Source organism: Pelobates fuscus, chromosome 2 (assembly GCF_036172605.1).
Source record: "Pelobates fuscus isolate aPelFus1 chromosome 2, aPelFus1.pri, whole genome shotgun sequence".
Classification (NCBI taxonomy): domain Eukaryota; kingdom Metazoa; phylum Chordata; class Amphibia; order Anura; family Pelobatidae; genus Pelobates; species Pelobates fuscus.
In genome coordinates, this window is record NC_086318.1 from 126,543,098 (window position 1) to 126,570,799 (window position 27,702).

At 39.3% G+C, this 27,702-nt stretch overlaps 1 protein-coding gene across 1 annotated transcript in view; it reads right to left on the reverse strand.

Annotated features, from left to right (window-relative positions):
• Positions 1–27,702, reverse strand: part of SPATA16 (spermatogenesis associated 16) — a 416,620-nt gene that overhangs the window by 375,733 nt on the left and 13,185 nt on the right. Inside the window, exon 2 of the mRNA XM_063441689.1 lies at positions 22,395–22,540. Within this exon, the coding sequence (XP_063297759.1) occupies positions 22,395–22,540 (146 nt within the window). The remainder of the gene's footprint in view (positions 1–22,394; positions 22,541–27,702) is intronic.

Sequence of the window (27,702 nt, forward strand, 5' to 3'; positions counted from 1 at the left end):
TGAACAATTCAGACCTCAAGCTGAAAACACCAAGGTTAAACCAAACAGGTAGATAACACAACTGTTATAATTTAACAGAAAAAAAAACACACAAAATTATTGGGACTGGTACATCCATATATGTGGTATTGGAGGATGATCTTAGAACATATATTTATCATAAGTTCAACCAAACCAATATGCACACATACATTTACAACTATATAAAAACATGTGCATTAAAGATGTGAAAATAATATAAAGAATTATTAGGGAGGTAGAGCATTATATAAATCATTAATCTTTTAAAATATGTTTTTAAAAACATAGCACAATATCAATCTATGTTAAAACTGAACTGGAATTTCTTTAAAATATCAGCACTATTACAGATATGCATAAGACATCTGTCTCATGTAGGACCCACTTTTTTTTGTCAAAATTAACAATGGAGCTTCCACCATCACATCCTGCCATTTCCAATCAGAGAACCCCAAAATTGGAGCAACAGCACACAGAACTTCCTTCCACTCTTAAAGGCACACTACAGGCACCAGAAGAACTACAGCTTAATGCAGTTGCTCAGGTGAGTATAATAGTTCCCTTCAGACTTTTTCCATGCAAACGCTGCCTTTTCATGGAAAAGGCAGTGTTTACATTGCCTCTTGGGATACCTCCAAGTTGCCACTCCTTAGATGGTTCTTTGTTTTGTTATCTAATAAACCTTCCCTGGTATGGTATGCACGAACAGTATTTTCAAATTCTCACACATTTTTGAAATTTCATACTAGTTACTTCTATGCACCACTTATAGCACTCTCACATTTTGAGAGCTTAAACTACTGCATCAGAGTAAACTACTCATCTTTTATCTACGATTAATTATATCCAACTGGCCACCCTCCCCAGACTTATCATATTTCTTAGATAAGAGTGTTACTGATTAAATTGAACTTAGTATAATAGTATAATATTTTTAGTTCGATCCACAAATGTTTGATTTCTTCATGGATTCAGAAAACATTGTTTAAAATGTAGACAAAAAAGTGTATGTATATGTAAAGGTAGCCCCGGAACATATATTCACATCTAAATTGATTATACCAAACTAGTTCTTTTCTGGGACACTATACAAATAAATAGATGAGCACCTTCTTCAATTTAGGTTACTCATGACCTTATACCATTTTGGCCTCTTTGCTTCTAACATTTGTTCCAACAATTATAAAATGCAAGTAATAAAGACTAAATGCTATCTTCCAATTGCACCTTTTTGTCTCTCATTTTTCCCTTCCTATGGGTTAAAAGGACACTATAAGCAACAAAACAAATTTAGCTTAACGAAGCAGTTTTGGTGTACAGATCATGCACACCAGAGTCTCACTGCTCAATTATTTGCCATGTAGGACCCTAATCACTTTGTATAGTTGTGCTCAAAATTTTGTGTACCCTTGGAGAATTGGTAATATATATACCATGTTTAAAGAAAACATGAATGAGCAGGCAAAACACAATTCTTTTATTTCTTATAGGATTCATATTCAACTGTAGTTTATTACGGCATGCCACAATCATAAAACAAAACATGGCAGCAAAGAAAAAAAGTAAATGGCCCCTGTTCAAAAGTCTGCATACCCTTAGTTCTTAATACTGTATATTACCCCCTTTAGCATCAATGACAGTTTGCAGTCTTTTGTAATAGTTGTCTTTGAGACTCTAAATTCCTGCAGGTGGTATAGAGGCCCATTCATCTTGGCAAAATGCCTTCAGGTCATGCAAAGTTTGATCGTCTTGCATGAACTACACATTTGAGATCTCCCCAGAGTGGCTCAATGATATTAAGACCAGGAGACTGTGATGGCCACTCCAGAACCTACATCTTTTTCCGTTGTAACCAATGGAGAGTCAATTTGGCCTTGTTCTTAGGGTCATTGTAATGCTGGAAAGTCCAAGAGCAACCCATGCACAGCCTTCATGCAGAAGAATGCAAATTGTCTATCAGTATTTTCTGATAACATGCTGCATTCATCTTGCCATTCATTTGCACAAGATTCCCGTGCTTTTAGAGCTCACACAACCCCAAAACATCAGTGAGCCACCACCATGCTTCACAGTAAGGATCAGGGCTGCCATTAGGGGGTGACAACCATGACGGTTGTCACGGGCCCGGCGGCCCGGACTGCACAGGTAATCCTATGCATGCCCTGGCCCCCAGCCCTTCAATCTGCATATATATATATAGCGAGTACCGCTATATATATATATGCCTCTGCGGGCCCAGGATATACTTACCTTCCCCTCCAGCACTCTCGCGAGTCACAGCAGTAAAGCGTTGCCGCGGGTTGTCATGACAATGCTCCGCGGCACGCAATGCATGCTGGGCTCGCATAGAGCAGTGGCTGGCAGGAGGGAGAAGGTGGAGGGAGTCTGCTGGGCTCCTCCTTGCTGCCCCAACAAGCGAAGACACCGGAGCACCAGGGAATCCAGTGTCCCCCCCTCCCTGGCTACAGGTAAGAGGCAGGGAGGGGGGGAATACATCTTTTTTTTTTTTTTTTTTTTAATTATACAAATTCTACATAAAAAAATTACCTCCCAGCAGCATTTGTCACACACACACACACACACACACACACACAAACCGCATTCACTACACAACCACACACATCATCCACTACACAACCACACACATCATCCACTACACAACCACACACATCATCCACTACACAACCACACACATCATCCACTACACAACCATACACATCATCCATTACATAAACACACAAAATGCATCCACTACACAACCACACACATCATCCACTACATAAACACACAAACTGCATCCATTACACAACCACACACATCATCCACTACATAAACACACAAACTGCATCCACTACACAACCACACACATCATCCACTACACAACCATACACATCATCCACTACATAAACACACAAACTGCATCCACTACACAACCATACACATCATCCACTACACAACCATACACACCATCTACCACATAAACACATAAACTGCATCCACTACACAACCATACACATCATCCACTACACAACCATACACATAATACACTACACAAATACACACACTGCATCCACTACACAACCACACACATCATCCACCACATAAACACACACACTGCATCCACTACACAACCACACACATCATCCACTACACAACCACACTAACTGCATCCACTACACAACCACACACACACCATCCACTACACAACCATACACATCATCCACTACACAAAAACACTACACACATAATCCACTACACACACACACACACAGCATCCACTACACAAACACACACTGCATTCACTACACACATAATCCACTACACACACAGCATCCACTACACAAACACACACTGCATTAACTATACATACTACAGCCACTATACACACACTACTTCCACTACACAAACACACACTCTGCATTAACTATACACACACTACATCCACTACACAAACACACACTCTGCATTCACTATTCACATACTACATCCAGTACACAAACACACACTCTGCATTCACTATACACGCAATACATCCACTATACACACACTCTGTCCACTACACAAACATACAATCTGAATCCACTATAAACAGCGTATCCACTTTACTCACACACTTTGTATCCACTACACACATTCTGTAGCCAATATACACACACAAACAAATTCAGTACACACACACTTCATCCTTGTGGGTGGACTTAAAATGGGCCCTGTGGGTGGATTTGGGGGCGGGTCATGTGGGCGGACTTGGGGCAGGTCATGTGGACTGATCTGGCGGCGGGCCCCGGGGGGCCCAGACCGTGGGCTGTGTCAGGGGCCCCAAAATATCTGGTGGCAGCCCTGGTAAGGATGGTATTCTTTTCACTATAGGCCTTATTGATTGCTCTCTTACTAATGCAAGGAGCCTTTAGAACAAAATGGGGGAACTAGAGGCAGTAGCATACACTAAACAATATGATATAATAGGCATAACAGAAACATGGTGGGATGAGACACATGACCGGGCAGTTAACTTAATTGGGTACACGTTATTTAGGAAGGATAGGAAAAACAAGAAGGGTGGTGGGGTATGTTTATATGTCAACCATGAGTTAAAGTCAAATCTTAGGCATGTGGAGTGTGACGAGGAAAATGTGGAGGCTTTATGGGTAGATATCTGCTTGGGACAAACGAAGGGAAATCAATTATTGGTTGGGGTATGTTATAAACCACCTAATGTAAATATTAATGTGGAAGAACAGCTGTTAGAGCAAATTGAGAAAGCTGGAAAACTTTAATTATTGGAGATTTTTATTACCCAGACATAAATTGGGATAGAGTTACTAGTACTTTAGCAAGGGGAATCTGATTTTTGAATTTTGAATTCCAATAAGATGAGGGCAGCTCTACAACTATAACGTATGGTGTGCACAAAGATCATATGTTGTTATGATGCAAGGAATGTAACTTTAACACTGCAAAATTTGAATATATTAAGTGAAAATGACCCTTTGGATTACTGCAATAATTAATTGCAAGGTTAAATGCTGTTAGAGATGTGTAATCTAGTATGCTGCTTTTTCTTATCATTATTCTGAACTGGTATGTTGTCCAAAGTCAAAGACAAAGTAATCAAACAAATTCTCTATAACAAGGAAAGTCAAGTTGTGTGATAATTGTACCTGGTGACCTTCTGGCCCAATCGTGACACTTTAATTGTACAAATCATGTAAAATGTATTTTAATCATGCATACTTTTCCTGCCAAACAGAGATATTGTCAGAAACACAAGGGCTTTATTTTATGGTATACATTTCAACGCTAAAGGTAAACTAGCATTGCTGTAGTTATTTAGTGGTATCTTCAAGTCATGTCTTGGTGATCTATCTTCAACAAGCAGTTTGGAAGTTAACAGTAATATAGCACAATATGTCCAGTTTATGCGTTACTGTATCTATATGAAGATGCATTGCACCATTTATTTCACAATCTTGTTCATTTTGGCATATGAGCCCGCATAGAGATGCTACCAAGGGAGAGAGAAAGCATTTTATAACAACTTTTATCTCTGTGTGCACAGCTAGCAATTCTGCTTTCACAATGTATACAGAAAGTTTGTTCTCCACAAATTCCCCTAGACGTTGTTAAACATAAAACATTCAATACAATGCAAAGAAAACATTTTTACTTGCCAATTATTCCCTATGCACATTTTTGTTGCATGTATTGGGGCTGATGTGCACTTTAGTCATTGCTGGTGCCCAGGAATAGTGGAAGTTTGAGTGCACGGCTTAATTTTGTATGTTTGTGTTTGCTTTTGTTTAACATAGCCATGTTACAGTGCTACAGTGCTGCCGTCCACCCCATGTGTTCCCTATTAAGAGTTAATGAGTATGTAGGGGTTTAGAAAAAACCTCTCTGTCTCATTAGAGATTTAACCTTTTAGCTGAAAAACGCAAGGTGAATTGTTAGTGAAGAGCTCACCTAAGAGGTTTTGCCTTGCCGTGGCAGGTGAGCTAACACTTGAATGGCAATGGGAGTGATACTAAAAACACCAGTTATTTAAATGTTGTCGGAAGAAGCCCAGGAAGGTGGGTGAAACGGGTCACGTGTGATGTCACAGGAGAGGCGGACCCGGAAGAGATCACGTGATCGATACTGGCGTACACGGAAGTGACTGTATTGAATGGAGAAAGGCATGTTACTCTGTCCTTACATGCTTGTATGTGGGTAGTTTTTACTGGCATACCCACCAATTGCAAAGTAAAAGTTTTTAACCTTTTTTACAATAACTTTAGAAAGATACTATTCAACTAGGGGTTTCTGCCTCTTTCTGTCCTGTACTGCATAGAATCATCTGTTCACTGGGAGCATACAATCCAGATCCTGTCAGCACAGTGGAGCTTTTCAAACCCAGAGTCAGGGGTGATAGGGTTTTTTTTAAAAAAGGGGTGATTTAAAATTCTGGTTCTTGCTTTCAAATCTCTACATAATGCTGCTCCCACCTATCTATACTCCCTTATACACAAGTATGACCCGTCTATGCCCTTACGATCTGCTGAAGACTTAGGTCTTCTGTCCGTACTCCCACCTCTAATGCTCGCCTTCAAGATTTCTCGAGGGCTGCACCATTCCTGTGGAACTCGCTTCCCTCTGCCTTTAGATGCTCACCCAGTCTCCACTCCTTCAAAAAAATCATTAAAAACCCACTTCTTCATAAAAGCGTATCAATTGAACTGTTAATAGCTCCCGACTGATTCCTCTTCTGCAATTGTCACTAATCTAATACGATCCTTACCTTTTTGTGTCATTTTACCCCACTCCTTCTGGCATGTAAGCTCATTGAGCAGGGCCCTCAACCCCTCTGTTCCTGTGTGTCCAACTTGTCTGGTTACAACTACATGTCTGTTCGTCCACCCATTGTAAAGCGCTGCGGAATTTGATGGTGCTATATAAATAACATAATAATAATAATAGGGCTCTGGTCCATGTGAGTTCTCCCCATTACCCCTTATTGTACATTACACTATCCGGATTATCTGCACTATATTGTGTTTGTTCTGTTATCTATAGATCAATGTTGTCATCAGTTCAAGCGCGCTTTTTTTGTGGTAATATTATTCTTATCGGTATACATTTTTTTTTGTGGTACAGTGCAGCTGAACTGAGTACCTTTTCACCTCTATAGCGCTTATACACTTTTGGTTCCTTCTAGTTATTTAAATGTGCATAGGAATTTGGGACTGTGCACAAGTAATGTTTTTCTTTAATTTATATTGTATGTATTAGGCCTGACGTGCACTATAGTCAATGGCACCGCCCAGGAGCAATGGCAGTTTGAGTGCAGGGCTTAGTCTTGTATGACAGAATTGGGAAATGCCTAAGTCATAGAAAGTTGGTTGGCCTCGAGGACTGGTTTGGTAACCAGTGGAGGACTGAACTGTGCTCCTTTGCTTTCTTGCTTGTGAATGGAAGATTGCTTTAAATTGAAAAGATATGGCATTTTATTCTGTCTATGTAAGACAATGGGCCTGTTGCAATTTTAAGGTCAGTAGTGTGATGATCATAAATATTTATAAAACTATGGCATTGCTTTTGACAGTTATGAGCTCTGATAGAATGCTTGAGGAATTCATAAGAATTATGCCAAGTAATTCTAAAACACATGCGTGACTCATGTATAACTCAGAGCTGATTCACTGTGCTGAGGACAAAGAAATTATAAAGAAAGGAACTATGATAGCAACATAATTTGGAATACATTTTATCCCTACTTTAACTGTTTGTGATTAAAATACATTTTATATAAATTTTACATACATGTATTCATTGGGGTTATATCTTGAATATATCTTTACTGGGAAATAGCCTCATTGAAAAGCCTCTGCAGCTCTCCTCAGTGCACATGCATGCACCTGCCATGCACCCAAGTGTTGGCTTGTGAGCATGCGCACTGCACAATGTTCTGATCTGAGGCATGAGAAGAGGTGTACAGAGAGGGAAGTAGGGGAGCTAACGGAAGCAGGAAGTAAACCTCCTTGACTGATTGGAAGCCTGGGGGTGTTTCATTAATGATGCCCATTTATCATAAATAAAATAAAATTAGTTACTCCTTACCAATAATGGGTGTGGAGTGGTCCTTTAAGCGTGTGATGGACAGCTGACTGTCTGCATGTCACCTATATTTTGATTCAGTGAAGTGCAATTGGTTCAACCGGTGTGCATTGTGTTTGTTTCTCACATACAAAGATCTGTAGTATGTCTCTCAGTTACCACTTTCATCATGAACAAATGTAATGTTTATTCAGGAAGTTTAACATTTACATGAAATTACTGTAAAAAAATGGTTTGGAAAATGCAAATAAATGCAGAAAATTAACATTTAAATTTTGCTTCGTGATTATCTCAGCCATTACAACGTGAGCAAGACATCAAACAGATTGGGAAGGAAACATTTTACATGCATTGGGTAACTGATGGCTGCAAGCTATTTTTAGTGCAGGCAATCAGAGTGATTTATTTATCTTTTTTAAAAGACAACTCCTATTGATTATGCTTCAGATTTAGACTTTATGTTAATTGTAGCTCCAAAAATTGCAATAAAGTATGTATCAGTGTCCTTTGCTTTGCTAAATATGTTAGTCAGTCCTGGATTTTTCAATTCCGTTTGATCTTTTATTATTAATTGAGATAGCCAAATAATGAACATAATTAGAGAAAGGACATTGTCCAACTTTGATATTTTGTAGTATATTCCTCTCAGTAAGTCCTTTTGATGAAATGAAAACACTAACAATGGACTTGACTAATGAGTGCCACCATTTTGATTATGCATATAATCCCTAACTCCTCTAGTACAATTAATCTATATCAGCCAGTCTGCAAAAGAAGCCATTTTCGTGTATCACAGAAATCCTGGCAATAATAATAATAAGGTATTATCCTTATTAGGAATGCCTTGTTTATGCATTTTCTTTTACATTTATTTTGAAGATTTTGCAAATAATATCACAATTTAGTTTATACTAAGCAAAGCCTGGGCAAACATTACCAATGAAAAAAATAATAGAAACAGTATTTCATTTTCCCTCTTCTCTGCATGCTTTCTGCCATGTGCAAAGCACAAAGCTTATAACAATGACTGACAGGGAGGGAAGATGGAGGCTCCCAGTTGCATGACACAAAGGTATTTTTCACACCTCACAAATATGTATTTGTTAAATACAGGGATCAGTAAACATATTATTAAAGATTTTAGAAAGTGACAGTTCCCTTTTAAGAAGCATGGGGTCATAAGACGTACATGTTCTCAACGTTAGCCTAACTCTAACATGTAAACCTAAGTAGAGACAGCACAGAAGCGTGTACCAGTCCTTAGAGTAGGCGGGCTGATGCTGAGTACAGATTATCAAAAAATGAAAAGTCCCATAATCAAAGTACTACTGTTGTTGATTCTTAAAACTATTTTCTTCTTTATTCAAACATTGCACATTCAAAACTTGCAAAACAATATCGTGGCTTAGAGACTCTCATAAATAGTATGGAGGAACACTGTATACTGGAAATCAACGTGTTTTTTTGTTAAACGTACTTCTTGCAGAATGTCTGCTAGCAGATAAATAGTAACTGAAAACCGTCCGAGGTCAAAGGAGTACAGAAAGACACAATGCTGTGGGACAAGCCAAGGTCAGATTTACAGAAGTCAAGAAAAGTCTGACAAACTAGAGTCAGAAGTTAAATAAACCAAATACAATATAAACAAATTCTCGATACACAAGAACCACAACAAGGGGCGATCTCCCTGTGATAACTGAGAAGTTATACATACTGTAGTGAACTGCTGTGGGTCAGCATCATGTCTGCTATGCCACAATGTAAATGGTAAACATATACCAGATTTATGCAGCACCTCACGGCATTGATTGAAAACTGATACAACACCTGGGTATTAAAATGTGCCACCAATGAGGAGTGTTCTGTATCACAATTGATGACAGAATAATGCACAGCATCATTATTGGTATGGGAATGAAACATGGCATCAGTGTGCAAGGAGGCACGACCTGGAAACGGCACAGGTACCATATACACTGTGTACACCTGTACAATATATATAGAAACATTTAGTGGAATATATTTCCAGTAAGTCAATACAATACAATTACAGCCAAGGACCTTCACTATTCACTCATTTTCAATCTCCTACTGTATTTTGTTTTGGTGCAATACATTCCAACACTGCTGTCCACCTGGTGGAGAAAATATTTTTTTAACCTAGGTGTGGTCAGTTGATTTGTTTCAATAGGGCTGAAAATGCTCCCCCCCTCCGCTTTGTTGTAGCGAGGCTTTTAGGCACCCTATGGTTCTTCTTCTTATGCCGCAATAAATTCTGATGGTCTTCTTGTAGTTGCATGACCCAAAATACTACTTTTTTGGTCATAATTGCAGTATTTCATCTTATTTTAGACCCTGCCTAAAATATTGCAAGTTAGATGATAAACATATACTATCTTAAACTATTTTTCACCCAATAATTTTCTAAAGGCTGAATCAGTAAATGAACATTTAAAAGTATGTATCTGGGGCGTGGTTTGGACGTGCACCAAGATGGCCGCGTGAGTGTGTAGCTCCCTCACCGGGCGACCTAAAGCAGCGATAAGCAAAGCGATCCAAAGCTGGACACCCGACCCAAACAAGCTCCAGACATACTTGTCGGGCCATGGCGACCAAAAGCACAAAAAAAAATGAAAAATAAGCACTTCAAGTAACAGCGCTCTCTCCACCACGCCGAGCACACCAAAATGGCGCCGGTACTCCCAGCTCGCCTACATCGTGCTCAGAAAGGAGCGACAACACCACAATCTCCTTACCTACCACAGCCCCTGCAACAGACCTATCTGTCCACAGGATGCTGCAAGAACTGAAATCATCATTGCAAGCATATATTTTAAAAGTAGCAGGAGACATAAAAGCAGAAATCCAGATGCTGGGAGACAGAACCTCACACTTGAAGGATAAGACAGAAGAGCTGATCTCAGCCCATAACGACCTAGCAGATACCTATGGAGAACTGACCTCTAAGATAGAACACTTAACAGACAAGCTAGCGGATCAAGGGGACAGGAGCAGACGCAGCAACATATGCCTGCACGGGATTCCAGAAACAATCATGCCACAGAATCTCACGGCTTATGCTGCAGGTCTCTTTCTAGCTTTGGCTCCACACATCTTTCCTGCTGATAGACTGCATACATAGGCTGCCACGACCTAGACACCTCGGTCCCTCAGCACCAAGAGACACCATTGCCAAACTGCACTACTACACCTCCAAAGAAAGAATCATGCAGGCCTCCAAGTTACAGCCGACATTGCCAGACAGATTCTCAGGAATGGTGCTGTATGCAGATCTCTCAGCCGCCACTCTTTTAAAGCGCAAGAGTTTCCTACCTATCACCAAAGCATTAAGAGATGCTGGCATTTTGTACAAATGGGGATATCCCACCCGCCTCATGCTGAAGCACAATGGCGTGGAACGACACATCACCAATGTGGGAGAGGGCCGCCAATTACTGTCGGAATGGAATATACAGATCCAAGATCCGGGAACTACAACCCAGGCGAGAGATACCCACTCTTCAATCAAAAAAGTGACAAGAGACTGGCAAACTGTGGCAACCGCTAAATGACTGCTACAAACCCACTCATAACCGCACATGCAATCCTCTTGCCGATTAGCAGCGGGGTAATGTATTGTCTTTGCAAATATGTTCATATGTTTAATTATTTAACAGTTATGACTACTTATATTTAATTTTTGTTTCTGTAAAATAGTGTGATGGACAGCTGACTGTCTGCATGTCACCTATATTTTGATTCAGTGAAGTGCAGATACCTATGGAGAACTGACCTCTAAGATAGAACACTTAACAGACAAGCTAGCGGATCAAGGGGACAGGAGCAGACGCAGCAACATATGCCTGCACGGGATTCCAGAAACAATCATGCCACAGAATCTCACGGCTTATGCTGCAGGTCTCTTTCTAGCTTTGGCTCCACACATCTTTCCTGCTGATAGACTGCATACATAGGCTGCCACGACCTAGACACCTCGGTCCCTCAGCACCAAGAGACACCATTGCCAAACTGCACTACTACACCTCCAAAGAAAGAATCATGCAGGCCTCCAAGTTACAGCCGACATTGCCAGACAGATTCTCAGGAATGGTGCTGTATGCAGATCTCTCAGCCGCCACTCTTTTAAAGCGCAAGAGTTTCCTACCTATCACCAAAGCATTAAGAGATGCTGGCATTTTGTACAAATGGGGATATCCCACCCGCCTCATGCTGAAGCACAATGGCGTGGAACGACACATCACCAATGTGGGAGAGGGCCGCCAATTACTGTCGGAATGGAATATACAGATCCAAGATCCGGGAACTACAACCCAGGCGAGAGATACCCACTCTTCAATCAAAAAAGTGACAAGAGACTGGCAAACTGTGGCAACCGCTAAATGACTGCTACAAACCCACTCATAACCGCACATGCAATCCTCTTGCCGATTAGCAGCGGGGTAATGTATTGTCTTTGCAAATATGTTCATATGTTTAATTATTTAACAGTTATGACTACTTATATTTAATTTTTGTTTCTGTAAAATAGTTACTGGGAAATGTGCAGGGCCTGCGGGTTACCCTTCTCCCATGGAGACGTGTGCCCGCGAAAGTCTGGTTGACGAGATGGACACGCTTGGGGGAATAAGATGGCTACACAGGCCTTTTGCCTAGACACTAATCCCCATGAGACACTGGAGGTATGTCGAGGTAGCCGAGATTATGCCACCACGACTGCCGCGGCTAGAGCGGGGTGTCCAAGGGCCTCCACAATTTTACTCTCATTACATCATTGGCTTCAGGTCGCACAGGGACTACACACCTCCACCCCCCCCATCGGCTCACCTGAGCCATGACTCTGCCATTGCAACGCCCCTGCGCTGCAATAGATGGCTCCCTGTACATAGTTCTCCCACCCCACTGCACCTGTTGCATTGCTCCCCCTGCCCACCCTACCTACTTCACATCCACGTAAAAAAAGTCACGAAACCACCACGGAAATATGCATAAACAGAAACGTCTCATAGAAAACGCCACTTTGCTACGAGTTCATCCCCTGTGCCCATACCCCACAATAGTAATTTTCAACAAGATTGATCCTATACTACTAGCGAATAGCCCGTCAACACACAAATGGGTCTAAAAATAATTTCTATTAACACCAAAGGCCTAAATTCACCCAATAAGCGAAGACAGGCCCTGTCAGAAGCCAGAAAACAAAAGGCACAAGTTGCATTTTATCAAGAAACTCACTTTCAATGGGGAAAAGCTCCGAAATTTAGTTCAGCCCATTTCCCATACGACTACCATTCCTGCTACAGGAAAAAAAAAAATACTGATAAGCAGTGCTGTCTCCGTCCAACTAGTCAAAAAATTAGTGGACAAACATGGGAGACACCTACTATTACAATGCTACCTCAACAACAAACCCTACACATTGATTAATATATATGGACCTCATACTAACCAAAGGGAATTCCTAAACAAAATCTTTGCCCTAGCTAATCTTCACAAGTTTGGAAAGACAATCACAGGAGGGGACACACATTTTTTGATAGACAGCACACTAGACACCACAGCCGGGACCAATATAACCCCTTCCACAGCGACCAAAATCTCCAAAGAAACTACCGCCCGTTGCGCACAAATACTACAACATAACTACATTGACCCCTGGAGAATATTACACCCCACTGATAGAGACTACACTTTCCACTCTATGGCACACAACACGTACACCAGGATAGACAGGTTCCTTATACCCTCCACCACGATTAACTCCATCGAACAGGCGGACATAGGTCTAATCACCTGGATTGACCACGCACCTATTACACTGACCATACGGGAGCACTTCCCCACCTCAGGCACAGGCACATGGCGACTCAACAACACCTTATTGACTGACCCCCAATTCTTTAACACGCTGAACAATGAGCTTTCTTCCTATTTTGCAACGAACACCACGGCGGATTGTTCGATCGAAACAATATGGCAGGCACATAAAGCTGTGATTCGCGGCTTGCTTATTAATCGAGCTAGTTATACCAAAAAGCAGAGGATCAAGCAATACACTAAATTGATAGAAGAACTTACGGCATTGACACATAACAATAAGGCTACCCCCTCTACAACATTAAAGACACGAATCCTTGCCATTCAGACTGAACTTAGAAACATAGAACTCCAAAAAATGATACAAACATAATTTTTTCGCCCAAGGCAATAGAGCAGGGGCACTGTTAGCATCACAACTAAAGGCAAAAACACGTAACGCCAAGATTGCGTACCTCCACACAAAAGGGGGCTCAAAAATCCTGAATCACCAATATATGGTCAATGAATTCGCCCCTCTGATGACACCCCCCACTATGGAAGCCATTCAAACTTTCCTATCTGATGTCCACCTACCACAATTGACACAAGACGAAATAAACACTATATCACAGCCATTCAGGGAAGAGGAAATTAAAAAGGCCATACACAATCTACCCAAACGAAAAGCACTAGGTCCAGACGGATTTACAAACAAATACTACCAAACCTGTGTAGATACCCTGGCCCCGCACTTAACACACTTGTTCAACACCTGTTACTCATCAGGTCGCATCCCAAGCAAAATGCTACTAGCCCACATGTCTACACTCCCCAAACCCGGAAAAGAACCCACCCACTGCCAAAACTTTAGACCCATCTTGCTACTGAATGGAGATGTAAAATTATATGCCAAACTGTTGGCGAACCGCTTATCCACAATCCTCGCCACCCTCATGCATAATGACCAATCTGGATTTGTCAGACACAGACAAGGGGCAGACAACACCAGAAAATTACTGAATATTCTATCCCACATACACTCGACTAAAACAGGGGGCCTTCTCCTCACCTTAGACGCGGAGAAGGCCTTTGACAGACTTAACTGGACCTTCATGTCCCAAGCCTTAACACATAGGGGTTTCCCACCCGCTTTTATAAAGGGAATCATGGCACTCTATAACAACCCAACGGCCAGAGTCTCAAATGCAGGATTCCTATCCACACTGTTTCGTATTTCGAATGGGACTAGACAGGGATGCCCACTTTCTCCCTTGTTGTTTGTCTTATCCTTGGAACCCCTAGCACATAAAATCCGAATACACCAACAAATTAGCGGAATTCGAATAGGGAACCGGGAACATCACCTATCATTATTTGCGGACGATATTCTGCAAACACTGAGTAAACCCGAAGAATCTCTCCTGGCCTTGATGTCCCTCCTAGACGCATATGGCGCAATTTCCTACTATAAACTGAATAAAACTAAAACGCAAGCCTTACCAATAGCCATACCAGCCCAATCACTACAGACACTCCAACAAAAACACACCCTTGACGCACGAAACACATCACCTATCTGGGGGTTAAAATAGCCCCAACACTGGGAGATATATTCCAATATAATTTCAAGCCGTTACTAGCACAATGCAAAACGGATATTTCCAAATGGAAATCAATACACCTCTCTTGGCTAGGGAGAAATAACACAATTAAAATGGTACTGCTCCCGAAAATCCTATATGTTTTTTGCATGCTGCCAATACACTTCCCTGTCTCCTTTTGTAAACAGATACAGTCGGTCCTTACATCCTTCCTATGGAATCCAGGCAAACCTAGGATACCAACTTCCCTACTTCATAAGCAAAGCTCTAAGGGAGGAATAGGCCTACTGCATATATTGACCTATTACAAGGCCGTTCATATAGAAGCAGCTATAAAATTAAATGCCCCAGAAAAAATACTTCAATGGGTGGACATAGAAAATGGGAATTGCCGGGAAGGGAGATTGAGGGACCTACTGTGGACCCAAAAAAATTTGCGCCCTAACCTACCGGACATATTTCCCACTACAAAATTAGCTATACACCATTGGGAACTATTTCAGAAAAAACATGGGACCCACCTTCGGTTTCTCCCTTATGCCCCCCTTACATCACTCAGTGTGATCAGCCCAGGGCTTACCTTCCGCAACTGGGCAAAACATGGCATATCAACGGTCGAATCATTGACCCTAAAAGATAAAATCCTTACCTTTCCCGAGCTGCAACAACAATATGGTCTACGAACTCATATGTCTTCTCGTATATGCAATTTAGGAGTATTTTACACACACATGCATATACACGGGTAGACACATCTCGCAAACACCTATCTGAAACTGCAGTGATCTACGAAAGATGCAACAAAACACCCACCAAACCAAAAGCTCTGTCCCTGTGTTACAGGGACATCATCCGGAGTACTCCCAACCCAACTCCCTCCTTTGTTGCCCAGTGGGCAACTGAGTCAGGGACGCGGTGGTCCGAAATGGAATGGTCCAACTCCCTTTCGGCTCTAAAGGGACAGACTCAATGTTATTTCCACATAGAAGCACATAAAAAGCTAGTATACCGCTGGTACCTAACGCCTAGCAGACTACATAAAATATATCCCACAGTACCTAGTAACTGCTTGAGATGTGGAGCAGCGGATGGCCATATGACACATATATGGTGGAGCTGTAGGGATATACAACCATTGTGGACCACAGTAAATGAAATATCCATGAAGGTGGATCCTGACTTGCCATCTCTAGATATCCACGCAGGACTTTTTTTTAAATTACCCAACTCTATAAAGACCACACGCAAACAACTGTTCTTGCTCACCATACTGGCAGCTAGAAACCAAATAGCCATGCACTGGAAGCAGCCTAAATGTCCACCCACATCGCACATACTGGATAAACGTAAACAATATTACACGTATGAAAAAATGTCGCTCGTATCCACCAAACATGCTGAAACATTCGATATAGCGTGGGAACAGTGGAAGCACAAAGGCCTACTAGGAATGACAACTTGACACATTGTACTAAATGCATTAACACTGAAATACAGAGCAGGAGTGCCAGATGTATTAGATAGCCACATAAGGAAAAGCATACTGTTATTGGAACTTGCAATGTGAGACTTTATGATTCTGTGGAAAAGTGAATTTCCCCTACCCCCTTCCTCCTTTCCTTCTGTACCCTCCCCCATTACCCATGTTTATACACATGCAACAAAATAAAAAAAGTTTAAATCTGAAAAAAGTATGTATCTGCAAATACATTTTTAGCATTTTTTTTTTTGATAATCCACAAGCAAAATTAAATTGTTGTTATATCCTAATGTGCTCACTATGCATCATATGCATTTCATGCCAAGGTTTTGTTAATTTGGTAATTAAAAGGTTACCTTTGATTAATTTTGTTTATCGTGCCTCTAATGTTTTAGCAATAAGAAAGAACATGAAATGTAAGATATAAAATGAAAAACTGTATGTATATAAAAGGAACTAGACAAAAAAAAACGTGTTTTGTGACATATTCCTATGAAAATGTCTTTATGATGCTATTTTATTAGATGAATCAAATACAGCAGTGCATTTTGATGATAACACTTAAAAAAAGAGTCACACAAGCCACAAGACAGAAAGGTTGCATTAAACATTACAATTTGTGTTTAGACTTAAAAGTGACAACAAAAAAGTAATTTTAAGATTTCACCAGAGTCAAAACCCATTGTATTGCAAGCCACCTACCATCGCCCACCTACCATGTTAACAACAACAGCAGCAACCGTGTATATATTCTGCCCATTTTCACTATTCACAGCAGAGCAGCTAAACAGGTAGGAGAATTTAATGAATAATTGTATAATTATAGATAGTTATAGATGAACAATGGACAGACATTAGACACACCAATTGATACATTTGCAGATCTCAAGGTTCATTGAAAAATCCATAAGTCTACACAAAGATCTGACAACTATTTCGACATTTACTAATTTATTGATTACATTATTCAATTTCCCATTAAAGGGCATTGTGTCTGTCATTTGCAAACTATTTTCTTCCTTTCAATTATAATTAAAATGTTGCATGCTTCAGTGGAAACATGAGTAGGTGATGGAAGTGGATGAGGAATTCACAAGTAGCGCTTTCAACAAATCCATACTAGTGACCATCTAGAAAATCATTAGGAAAAACTACTATACAGAGATCGAAAATAGTGTATTTTCAATATTAAAGGAACACTATAGGGTCAGGAACACAAACATGTATTCCTGACCCTATAGTGCTAAACCCACCATTTAGGTGGCTTGCTCCCCCTTATAAAAGTTTAAAACTCACCTTATTTCCAGTGTCATGCGGGTCCGCCGGCGCTGGCTCTGCCCCCTTTGTGACATCATCAAAATGGCTGATTTTTAGCCAATCTAATACTTTTCCATAGGGAAAGCATTGGATTGGCTAAAATTGGCACGGGGAACAGGGCCAAATGCAGTTTTGGCCAATCAGGACCTCTTCATAGCGATGCATTGAATCAATCTATGAGGAAAATTCAGCGTCTCAATGCAGAGTGTGGGGATGCTGAACGGCAGGGCTGCTTACTGTGCAGCCCTGAGCCAGGAAGCACCTCCAGTGGCCATCTAAAAACTGGCTATTTGGAGGTGTCCCCAGGGGCAATGTAAACACTTCCTTTTCTCTGAAAATGCCTAAAGGGAGCTATTATACTTACCAGAACAACTACATTAAGCTGTAGTTGTTCTGGTGACTATAGTGTCCCTTTAATAATGAAGGGTAAATGCTTAAAAGAAGAGCCCCCCTACAAAAATGTTTAAAAAATGTAAAGTAGTATACATGATTAGGAAAGCAAAACATGTCCATCTCACTAAAATGCATATATAAAAACTAGCAAATTATTTGTAATTAAAGTTACCAGAAGATTATGGACTGCTTATTCTACCCAGGAAAATGTGATTCTCATTACTTACAGAAATTTGCATCATTACATCCCTACCAATAGTACTCACTATTACACATGTGACTACTGATTGCTAACATTTGACAGCTTGCTACATAGTAATAACTTTTTTAGAACTAGTGGTGGTGCTTGGCATTACCAAGGTTTTAAATAATTTGTTAGCTGCAAAACCATAGTCTTTGTGTCTTTGGTATGTGATACATACAACAAGGTAGTATCCAACATACAGTGCAGTTGTATTTAATAAGGTATCACCAATGGTGTAGAGATCATATCTTTACACACACGTATACACACAAACCATTGCTACAGGGAGGTTTGTAGACAAAAGATGTGAATAGCTGGCTCTTTGGGTGGTGGACAGGCAGCAGACAACCGATGTTTGTATCACAGAAGTTGCTTGATATAAAAAAAACAAGCAATGCATTATTTTGTGAATAAACCACAAATTTCTAGTGAAAAAAACTTTTCATGGATACATCAGTTCAAACTTTGATTCCGCAATATAAAAGTGATAATGTATTCTCTATAAAGCATTGCCTTGATTTAAAAAATATTATCTCTTTAAAACCTTATATGCTAATTGGCTGTGTCTGCAGTACATAACTTCAGTGATTTCACACAGCCCTTATGATGTCATAGAATAAACATAAAAAATACCTTTAGCCATCTCTTCTTGATGTTTATAGAGCATATGCAGCCATGCGCACATTCAGACACCGTTATATACTAAAGTAAGGATACAAAATGAATTTCAAAAAGGTAAAAAAAGCCAAACTAGAAAACATTTCGAATACAGGTATGCTTTCAGTTTGGCTACTCTAACCTTAAAATGTAAGTTCACTTTGAATTCTCACTTCAGTGAATAACCCTGAGTATGATTTGGGGGTACACAGTTAAATGATTATTCATTAAATTGAGAATTGCCAGGGATGCAAAGTGAATCTCAAAATTCAGGTCAACACAATCAAATGAGGAATTTCTGTTTTAGTCAATTCTGTTTTCAATGTGGCTGTTTTGGCCTTAGATTTCACATTCACAGCAATTTTCACGTTCGTATATCCCTGTTACATTTCAATATTCATCAGATGTGAAATTTCAGAATCTCTGTCCAAAATAGACAAAGTAACAAAATAGCATATTAGGATATTTTTTCCAATATAACTGGTTTTGCATAAAGTGTAACATTTCCTAGTTAATTTAAGAAATGGTCTGTCTGATCTACTCACCCTGTGGACCTCATAAAAATACATTTTCTGTAAAACTTAACCATGCTACATAAACATCGCTTAACACCTTATATATTACCTGGCTATGTTTGAATGTCAATAGTGGTATTCTGAAAGCTACCTAGAACTTCAGTGATGTCATGCTGTATTTATGATGTCATGCTGTCTTTATGATGTCATGGACCAAGTCTATAACTACCCATTAGAGCTCAGCTAGTCTCTACTTGACTCTCACAGAGCACATGGTCGTACTGAATTTCGAGTGGGGAAAAAACTGTTACAGTGTGAAAATGTGTAAAGTGACACAGGAATATAAGGCAGTTATTTGCAAAATAGACTAAGTAAAAAATAAAGCACAAGACCTTTTCTAATATAACTGTTTTGGCTTAAAATGAGGATTTTTTGTATAGTTAATTCAACTCATGCAGGGTTATTTACTAAAGTTAGTATTGCCAGGAACTCAAAGTGAACTAAAAATTTAAGACCAAAATAGGGAAACTACACACAGACTTGATTTGGAGATATTTTCTAATTTGACTACAGTTTAAAATTTACTTTGAATTCCTGGATATTATCACTTTAGTTAATAACATTGTTAGTCTTTCTGGCCTACACAGTCTGGGGAAGCCATACGAATGCATTATTTTAGTTGTACTAGAAATAATGTTCAATAGATTTTCCTTATCATTTTATCTACTTCTTTGTTTCTCTCTTTCAGACTATGCCTTTGCTAGACTTACTCAGTCTCTTCTGAACTATATGTCTGCCTGCTTGAGTATTCTTCAACACCCACACGTAGTGTAATGAAGGTCCAGATGACAAAATATAGAAACATAAAATCTGATGGCAGATAAGAACCATTCGGCCCATCTAGTCTGCCCAATTTTCTAAATACTTTCATTAGTCCCTGGCCTTATCTTATAGTTAGGATAGCGTTATGCCTATCCCACGCATGCTTAAACTCCTTTACTGTGTTAACCTCTACCACTTCAGCTGGAAGGCTATTCCATGCATCCACTACCCTCTCAGTAAAGTAATACTTCCTGGAATTATTTTTAAACCTTTGTCCCTCTAATTTAAGACTATGTCCTCTTGTTGTGGTAGTTTTTCTTCTTTTAAATATAGTCTCCTCCTTTACTGTGTTGATTCCCTTTATGTATTTAAATGTTTCTATCATATCCCCTCTGTCTCGTCTTTCCTCCAAGCTATACATGTATATAGGTATATGGTTCTGATTTGGAAACTTTCTCCAATTCAGCTACAGTCAAAGCATTGCTACATTGTCTAAATGTTGATCTTTTGCATTAAAGGACCACTCTAGTGCCAGGAAAACATACTCGTTTTCCTGGCACTAGAGTACCCTGAGGGTGCCCCCACCCTCAGGGACCCCCTCCCGCCGGGCTCTGGAGAGAGGAAGGGGTTAAACTTACCTCTTTTTCCAGCGCCGGGCGGGGAGCTTTCCTCCTCCTCTCCATCTTGATCGCGACGTCATCGGCTGAATGCGCATGCACGGCAGGAGCCGCGCTCGCATTCAGCCGGTCGCATAGGAAAGCATTTACAATGCTTTCCTATGGACGCTTGCGTGCTCTCACTGTGATTTTCACAGTGAGAATCACGCAAGCGCCTCTAGCGGCTGTCAGTGAGACAGCCACTAGAGGATTTGGAGGCTGGATTAACCCTCATTATAAACATAGCAGTTTCTCTGAAACTGCTATGTTTATAAAAAAAAGGGTTAATCCTAGAGGTACCTGGCACCCAGACCACTTCATTAAGCTGAAGTCGTCTGGGTGCCTAGAGTGGTCCTTTAAAGGAACACTATAGTCACCTAAACAACTTTAGCTTAATGAAGCAGTTTTAGTCTATAGATCATGCCTCTCTGTTTTCACTGCTCAATTCGCTGCCATTTAGGAGTTAAATCACTTTGTTTATGCAGCCCTTGTTACACTTTTGCTCTGATTGACACAGCCTGCATGAAAAAAACTGGTTTCACTTTCAGTCAGATGTAATTTACCTTAAACAATTGTATCTCTTTCTCTGTAAATTGAACTTTAATCACATCCAGGAGCTTCTTGCAGGGTCTAGCAAGCTATTAACATAGCAGGGGATAAGATATCTAAATTAAACAGAACTTGCAATAAAGGAAGGATAAACATCAAATGACTCTTTACAGGAAGTGTTTAGGAAGGCTGTGCAAGTGACATGCAGGGAGGTGTGACTAGGGTTCATAAACAAAGGGATTTAACTCATAAATGGCAGAGGATTGAGCAGTGAGGCTGCAGGGGCATGTTCTATACACCAAAACTGCTTCATTAAGCTAAAGTTGTTCAGGTGACTATAGTGTCCCTTTAATTCCATGTTTTATTCTGTAAATAAACCCCATCAGTTAAGGACTTGGCTCATTGACTGAGAGCAATCAGCTAACACTCTCAGCCAATGAGCTGGCCTTGCACTGTAGGACTTGCTCAGGAGAGATACAATAAGCTTCAAAACAGGAGAATCCAGTTCTCCTGACAGCAGAGAGGAAGTGGAAAGCGGCACCCAGAGGTCTCCATGTAAGAATTTAATTGTGAAATCTTAGGGTAGAAGTCATTGAGTTTTGCTTTATGCTCCAGCTCCATGTGTTTCTGGAAACGAATTACCCACCTAATATACACACATTTTATATAAATATAAACTTCTATATATTACATATCGGTAAATGGCTTCCATTATAAAAAATATCCTACCTGTGTGCATGGCTGAGAGCAAGGTCAGGCTGCATTATCTGCAAGTAGCAAGCAACAAGTTTTGTTTCAATAAAGCTGACTACACTTGGAATGATCTCTGCAGCTGTATCCACAGAGGTTCCTAATACAGGACCGTTACTGCACATCTTTAGAAGACAAAAAAACAAACAAACAAAAAAAACCATTTTATTGTAACATTGACATTGAACTCCCTAACTGAATATCTTCAATTTACATATATACAATAGTTGTGAGCTATAGCATAGTAAATAGCAAAAAACAATGCTTAAAACATGTCATGGATAGGGTCAGGTACAATTAAACAGCAGCCACTACTCACTACCACATTAGCAATATCAATTTATTCCAAAGTTAAATGCCATTATTTGGTTTAACTCATCAGCTGACCCGCTCCACTAATAAATTGTATTAAAATATGACCGATAAATGGGTGCTGGGAGCAGAGTGTCTTAAGACCCCTAGTATCAGTCAAATGGCTCAAAAATGATTCAAGAAAGAAATGAGGTATGACGTCTAAAGCCTAATGTAACTATAACCACTACATTGGCAAAGGGTGTAAACTGCACCTTTAAATTTCTACTGATGGCTCTCAATTATTTAATTATCTAGTAAAGCTATGGGAGGGGTTGCTATGGCTGTATAAATGAAGTGATGTAACTCCTATATGACAGAGAATTGAGCACTGAGACATCAAAACTGCTTCATTAAGCTAAAGTTGTTTTGGTGCCTACAGTGTCCCTTTAACGGTTTCATCTTCTGAAGTAGTGAAGGAATAAAAGTACCATGCAGATGGAGACTGCACAAGCAGCAGACTAAATGAACATGAGAAAAAACACTCAAGCCCAATGTTGGACAAGTTATATGAAACTTTTTTTTTTTACTACTATTTAGCAGTTCAGAAGTTTATTGTAAGACCACATTTTTGTGTCCTGTAAAAATGTAATCATTAATTTAATATAACATTATATTTGACTGAATATATTTGGATCTTTAGCAATAGTTGTGCTTTGGCCTATTTTGTTTTCTTTTATGTTTTCTATTGCATTTCAGTTTTATACAATGACATTGGACAATTGTAACTCCCAGTAATCACAGTAAGTGTGTCCTTTGTGTCCCATCATATATGTTGAGCTACAGAACCCAATCGTATTGTGCATTAACTCTCTTGAGTTATGGGCAAACGTCATTTGAGTAATGAGAATACAGAGGTCACCAGCACTGAGGGAGCCCGGCGCTGGGATAAAGTAAGTAGCTGGGTTTTAACCCCTTAAGCCCAGTGGGAGGGGGGGGGGGGGGGGCTGAGGGTGGGGAGGACCTAAGGGTTATATAGTGATCACTATAGTGATCCTTTAAGCAGTAAAGAAAAAGGAAAAAGCAGTACAATCCGTGGCGCTAAGAGAAAGCAGCTAGAACACACTTAATGGGAATAATCACAAAATCCCACAACAAGAAGTGAATACAAACAACAAAATAGTGTGCAGCGCAAATACGTAATACCACAAATGAGATAAAATGCATGCACAGTGGAGGTGTATATACCCAATGAAAGACACAACATATACCCCAATTGTTGACAGGGTCAGATGGTAGCCAAAAGTCAAATGCTGGAAAGTTCAATAATACATCCCATTTCTGAGAGCCTGTCTCGGGTAATAACGTTTGCAGAAGCTTGTTCCTCAGAGTAAGTAATGCAGAACAGGCACACAAATTAAAAGACAAGTATTCACATTTATTTATAAAAAATATAAAAATCTTACATAAAAGTTGTAGTAATACCGTTCACAGGTGGATACCAAAAGCACAACGCATTTCGACGAACTCACTCGACTTCCTCAGGTGAAATAGTTAACAACAAGCTTCAAACACATTTAAATACAAAGATTGGTGCGGGAAACGGGTACTTCCAACCCACCCCCTTCGCCTAACAGCCAATTGGCAATGAGATATTTCGTCCTTCTTTGGTCCTATGGGGTTTTATGAGATTTATGAGGAAAAAATGCCTAAAAAAATTCTTCCTCACTAAAAGTGATAAAGAACCTATCACACAAGAGCTAGAAGGATTTAAACATACAGACTTAAAACCAACATCTACTTTTTTTTCCTTATTATTTAAAAACGGCTAGTATGAAAGCCTTTGAAAAGGCATGTTATTGACCTTAAAAAAATCAAACCACTTTCTAAGTTTCAACAAAATCTCACATGGGGAGAAAGAAAGGCCCTGGAAGATCTTAAGAGGGATGATAAGATAATTATTAAGCCGGCAGATAAGGGGGGGGGAGGGGGGAGTTGTCATTATGAATAAAGAATCTTATCTAGAGGAAATGTTTATCCAACTTAAAGAAGATATCACATATGGCACAGTTACCACTAATCCAGAACCTAACATTAAAAACTTTCTTACTGCATTTTTGAATCAGGGATTAGAAGAAGGGATTTTGAATAAAGATGAACATAAATTCTTAAATGTGGATAATTCTGTTATCCTGGTAATTTATACCCTTCCCAAATTTCACAAAGACCCAGTACACCCCACAGGTAGACCTATAGTGGCGGGGGTGGATTCTCTCTTGTCACCCCTGTCCCACTATATTGATAAGCTCTTACAACCTTTAGTTGTGAGTACTCGTGCTTATCTGAAAGATTCCATTCATGTTTTACAGGAGGTCATTTGGCTAGAGGAGTATTTTTTAGTGACTAGTGATGTGAGCAGTCTGAACACTATTATTGAACATCATAAAGGCTGTGAAGCAGTAGAGTATATTTTGAGGAAGTCTGACTCTTTTAAGGACCAACAGATCGAATTTATTATTAAGGGCATCCAAATGATTTAACAAAATCATTTTTTTTTGGTTTGAGGATAATTTTTATATTCAAAAGAGGGGTAGCGCCATGGGGACCAAGTTCGCACCCAGCTATGCCAATTTGTTTATGGCATATTGGAAAGAGTCATTTATTTATGCTGAGCATGGCTGGAGTGAGAACTTGGTCCTCTATAGGCGGTACATTGATGATATTTTTTTCAATTGGAAGGGTAATTTACCTTCTCTTAATGATTTTTTGGTCTATCTTAATGCCAACTCTTGGGGCATTAAACTTACTTCTGAGATCAGTAATCAAGAAGTTCATTTTTTGGATCTAAGGATTTTTGTTAATAATAATAAAATTATGACAAGTACTTATTTTAAAACTGTTGATGTCAATAGTTATATTGATTGTGACAGCTGCCATTTCAACCCTTGGCTTTCTAATGTCCCCAAGGGTCAATTTATAAGGCTTAAAAGGAATTGCGTGGAGGAAGACACTTTTTTAGATCAATCTGAAGTTTAAAAAAAACAATTTTATCAAAAAGGGTACAAGAAAGATGCTGTAGAACAACAATTTAAAGCAGTATGGACTAAACCTAGAGAAGAACGTTTAACTTATAGAAAGAGAGATAATATACGGGAAGAAGAAGTTTCTTTTATTTGTGATTTTAATTCCCAGAGCTATTCCTTTCATAAAATCTTAAAAAAACATTGGCACATTTTAAAACAAAATGAGGACCTGCAAACCTTTATAGGAGATAAACCATGGGTAGTATACAGGGGTGCTAATAATTTAAAAAATATTTGAACCCATAGTTGTATCCCTAAGAAAATAGGGACAAATAAGGATGTACATGGGAATGCCTTAACCCCTTAAGGACCAAACTTCTGGAATAAAAGGAAATCATGACATGTCACACATGTCATGTGTCCTTAAGGGGTTAAAGGGTTTTTATAATTGCGAAGTTAGGCGAAGGGGGCGGTTTGGAAGTACCCATTTCCCGTGCCAATCTTTGTATTTAAATGTGTTTGAAGCTTGTTGTTAACTATTGCATCTGAGGAAGACGAGTGAGTTCGTCAAAACGCGTTGTGCTTTTGGTATCTACCTGTGAACGGCATTACTACAACTTTTATGTAAGATTTTTATATTTTTTTATAAATAAATGTGAATACTTGTCTTTTAATTTGTGTGCCTGTTCTGCATTACTTTGAGGAACAAGCTTCATACAGAGGAATACCCTTTGGACCATTCTCTACAAACGTTATTACCCGAGACAGGCTCTCAGAAATGGGATGTATTATTGAACTTTCCAGTATTTGACTTTTGGCTACCATCTGACTCTGTCAACAATTATGGTATATTTGTGTGTCTTTCATTGGGTATATACATCTCCACTGTGCATGCATTGCATCTCATTTGTGGTATTACGTATTTGCGCTGCACACTATTTTGTTGTTTGTATTCAATCCTTTAAGCAGTGCTTTATGGGCAAAGTATGTGTTTGGAGAACTAGTTCCGTTGTTGGCTTTCTATAGTAGATTGTCATACAACAGCACTATTGGGGCAATAAAGGAACAAGCACTAGTTTGGAATTGATGAACAATATGGATCGATATATTGGAAAAAGCTAACTATTAAAAAAAAAAAAAGTAAAGATTAATGTTAAGTAATAAATAAGTAAAAAACGACTTGTCGTTGGCTTACACATTTTACCTGGGTGTGGGTGTTTGGAGTGTCCATTTAAATTGTGCTTCTGCTGTTTTACCATGACAGGTGCATTTTAAACTGATGTTTTTATGTAACAAATCGTGCATTACTAAATATGAATATAAATAGCACTGAACCTGTTATTAATTACAGCAATATTTATATCCATGTTTGGGACTGTTAAGTGTGGGGAATATGCTTGTCAGATCATTTACACTTCATACTGATTGTTATTGAATATGTAACATAAACCACAACGGAATGAGCAATAGGGTAACTGATATTTTCTTTATGATGTGATGGGCTATATACATATTAAATTAGCTTTCCAAGGTTGCTTGTAATTAGGGACAATTATGCAAATATATGTTTCCGGCTGCATTTTTGATAAGCATCTCAGGGGGTGGTGTGTCTAGAGTAAATAGTTCAAGCTTTACTTACAGAGTTACTTAAAGTGAAAATTGTAATTGAGTTTCAAATTTAAGGCAAGAGTAGCCGATCTAAAAGCATAGCTGACTTCAAGAATTTTTCCAGTTTGACTGTTTTGACCTTAAATTTCAATTTCACTATGAATGATAACTCAAGTAAATAATCCTGCTAGCAACCAATTAATATAAAATTAATGCATTGGATGAATATAATAGTATGGTTACTGCCCAAAAAATATTTTGCCATCTTAAATTATTAATCTACTAAACGTTTGGTTAGTGTCTTTCTGAGTACTTATCAATCCATTTTAAAGTGAATGTGTACATGTTTTAGCACAGATACATAC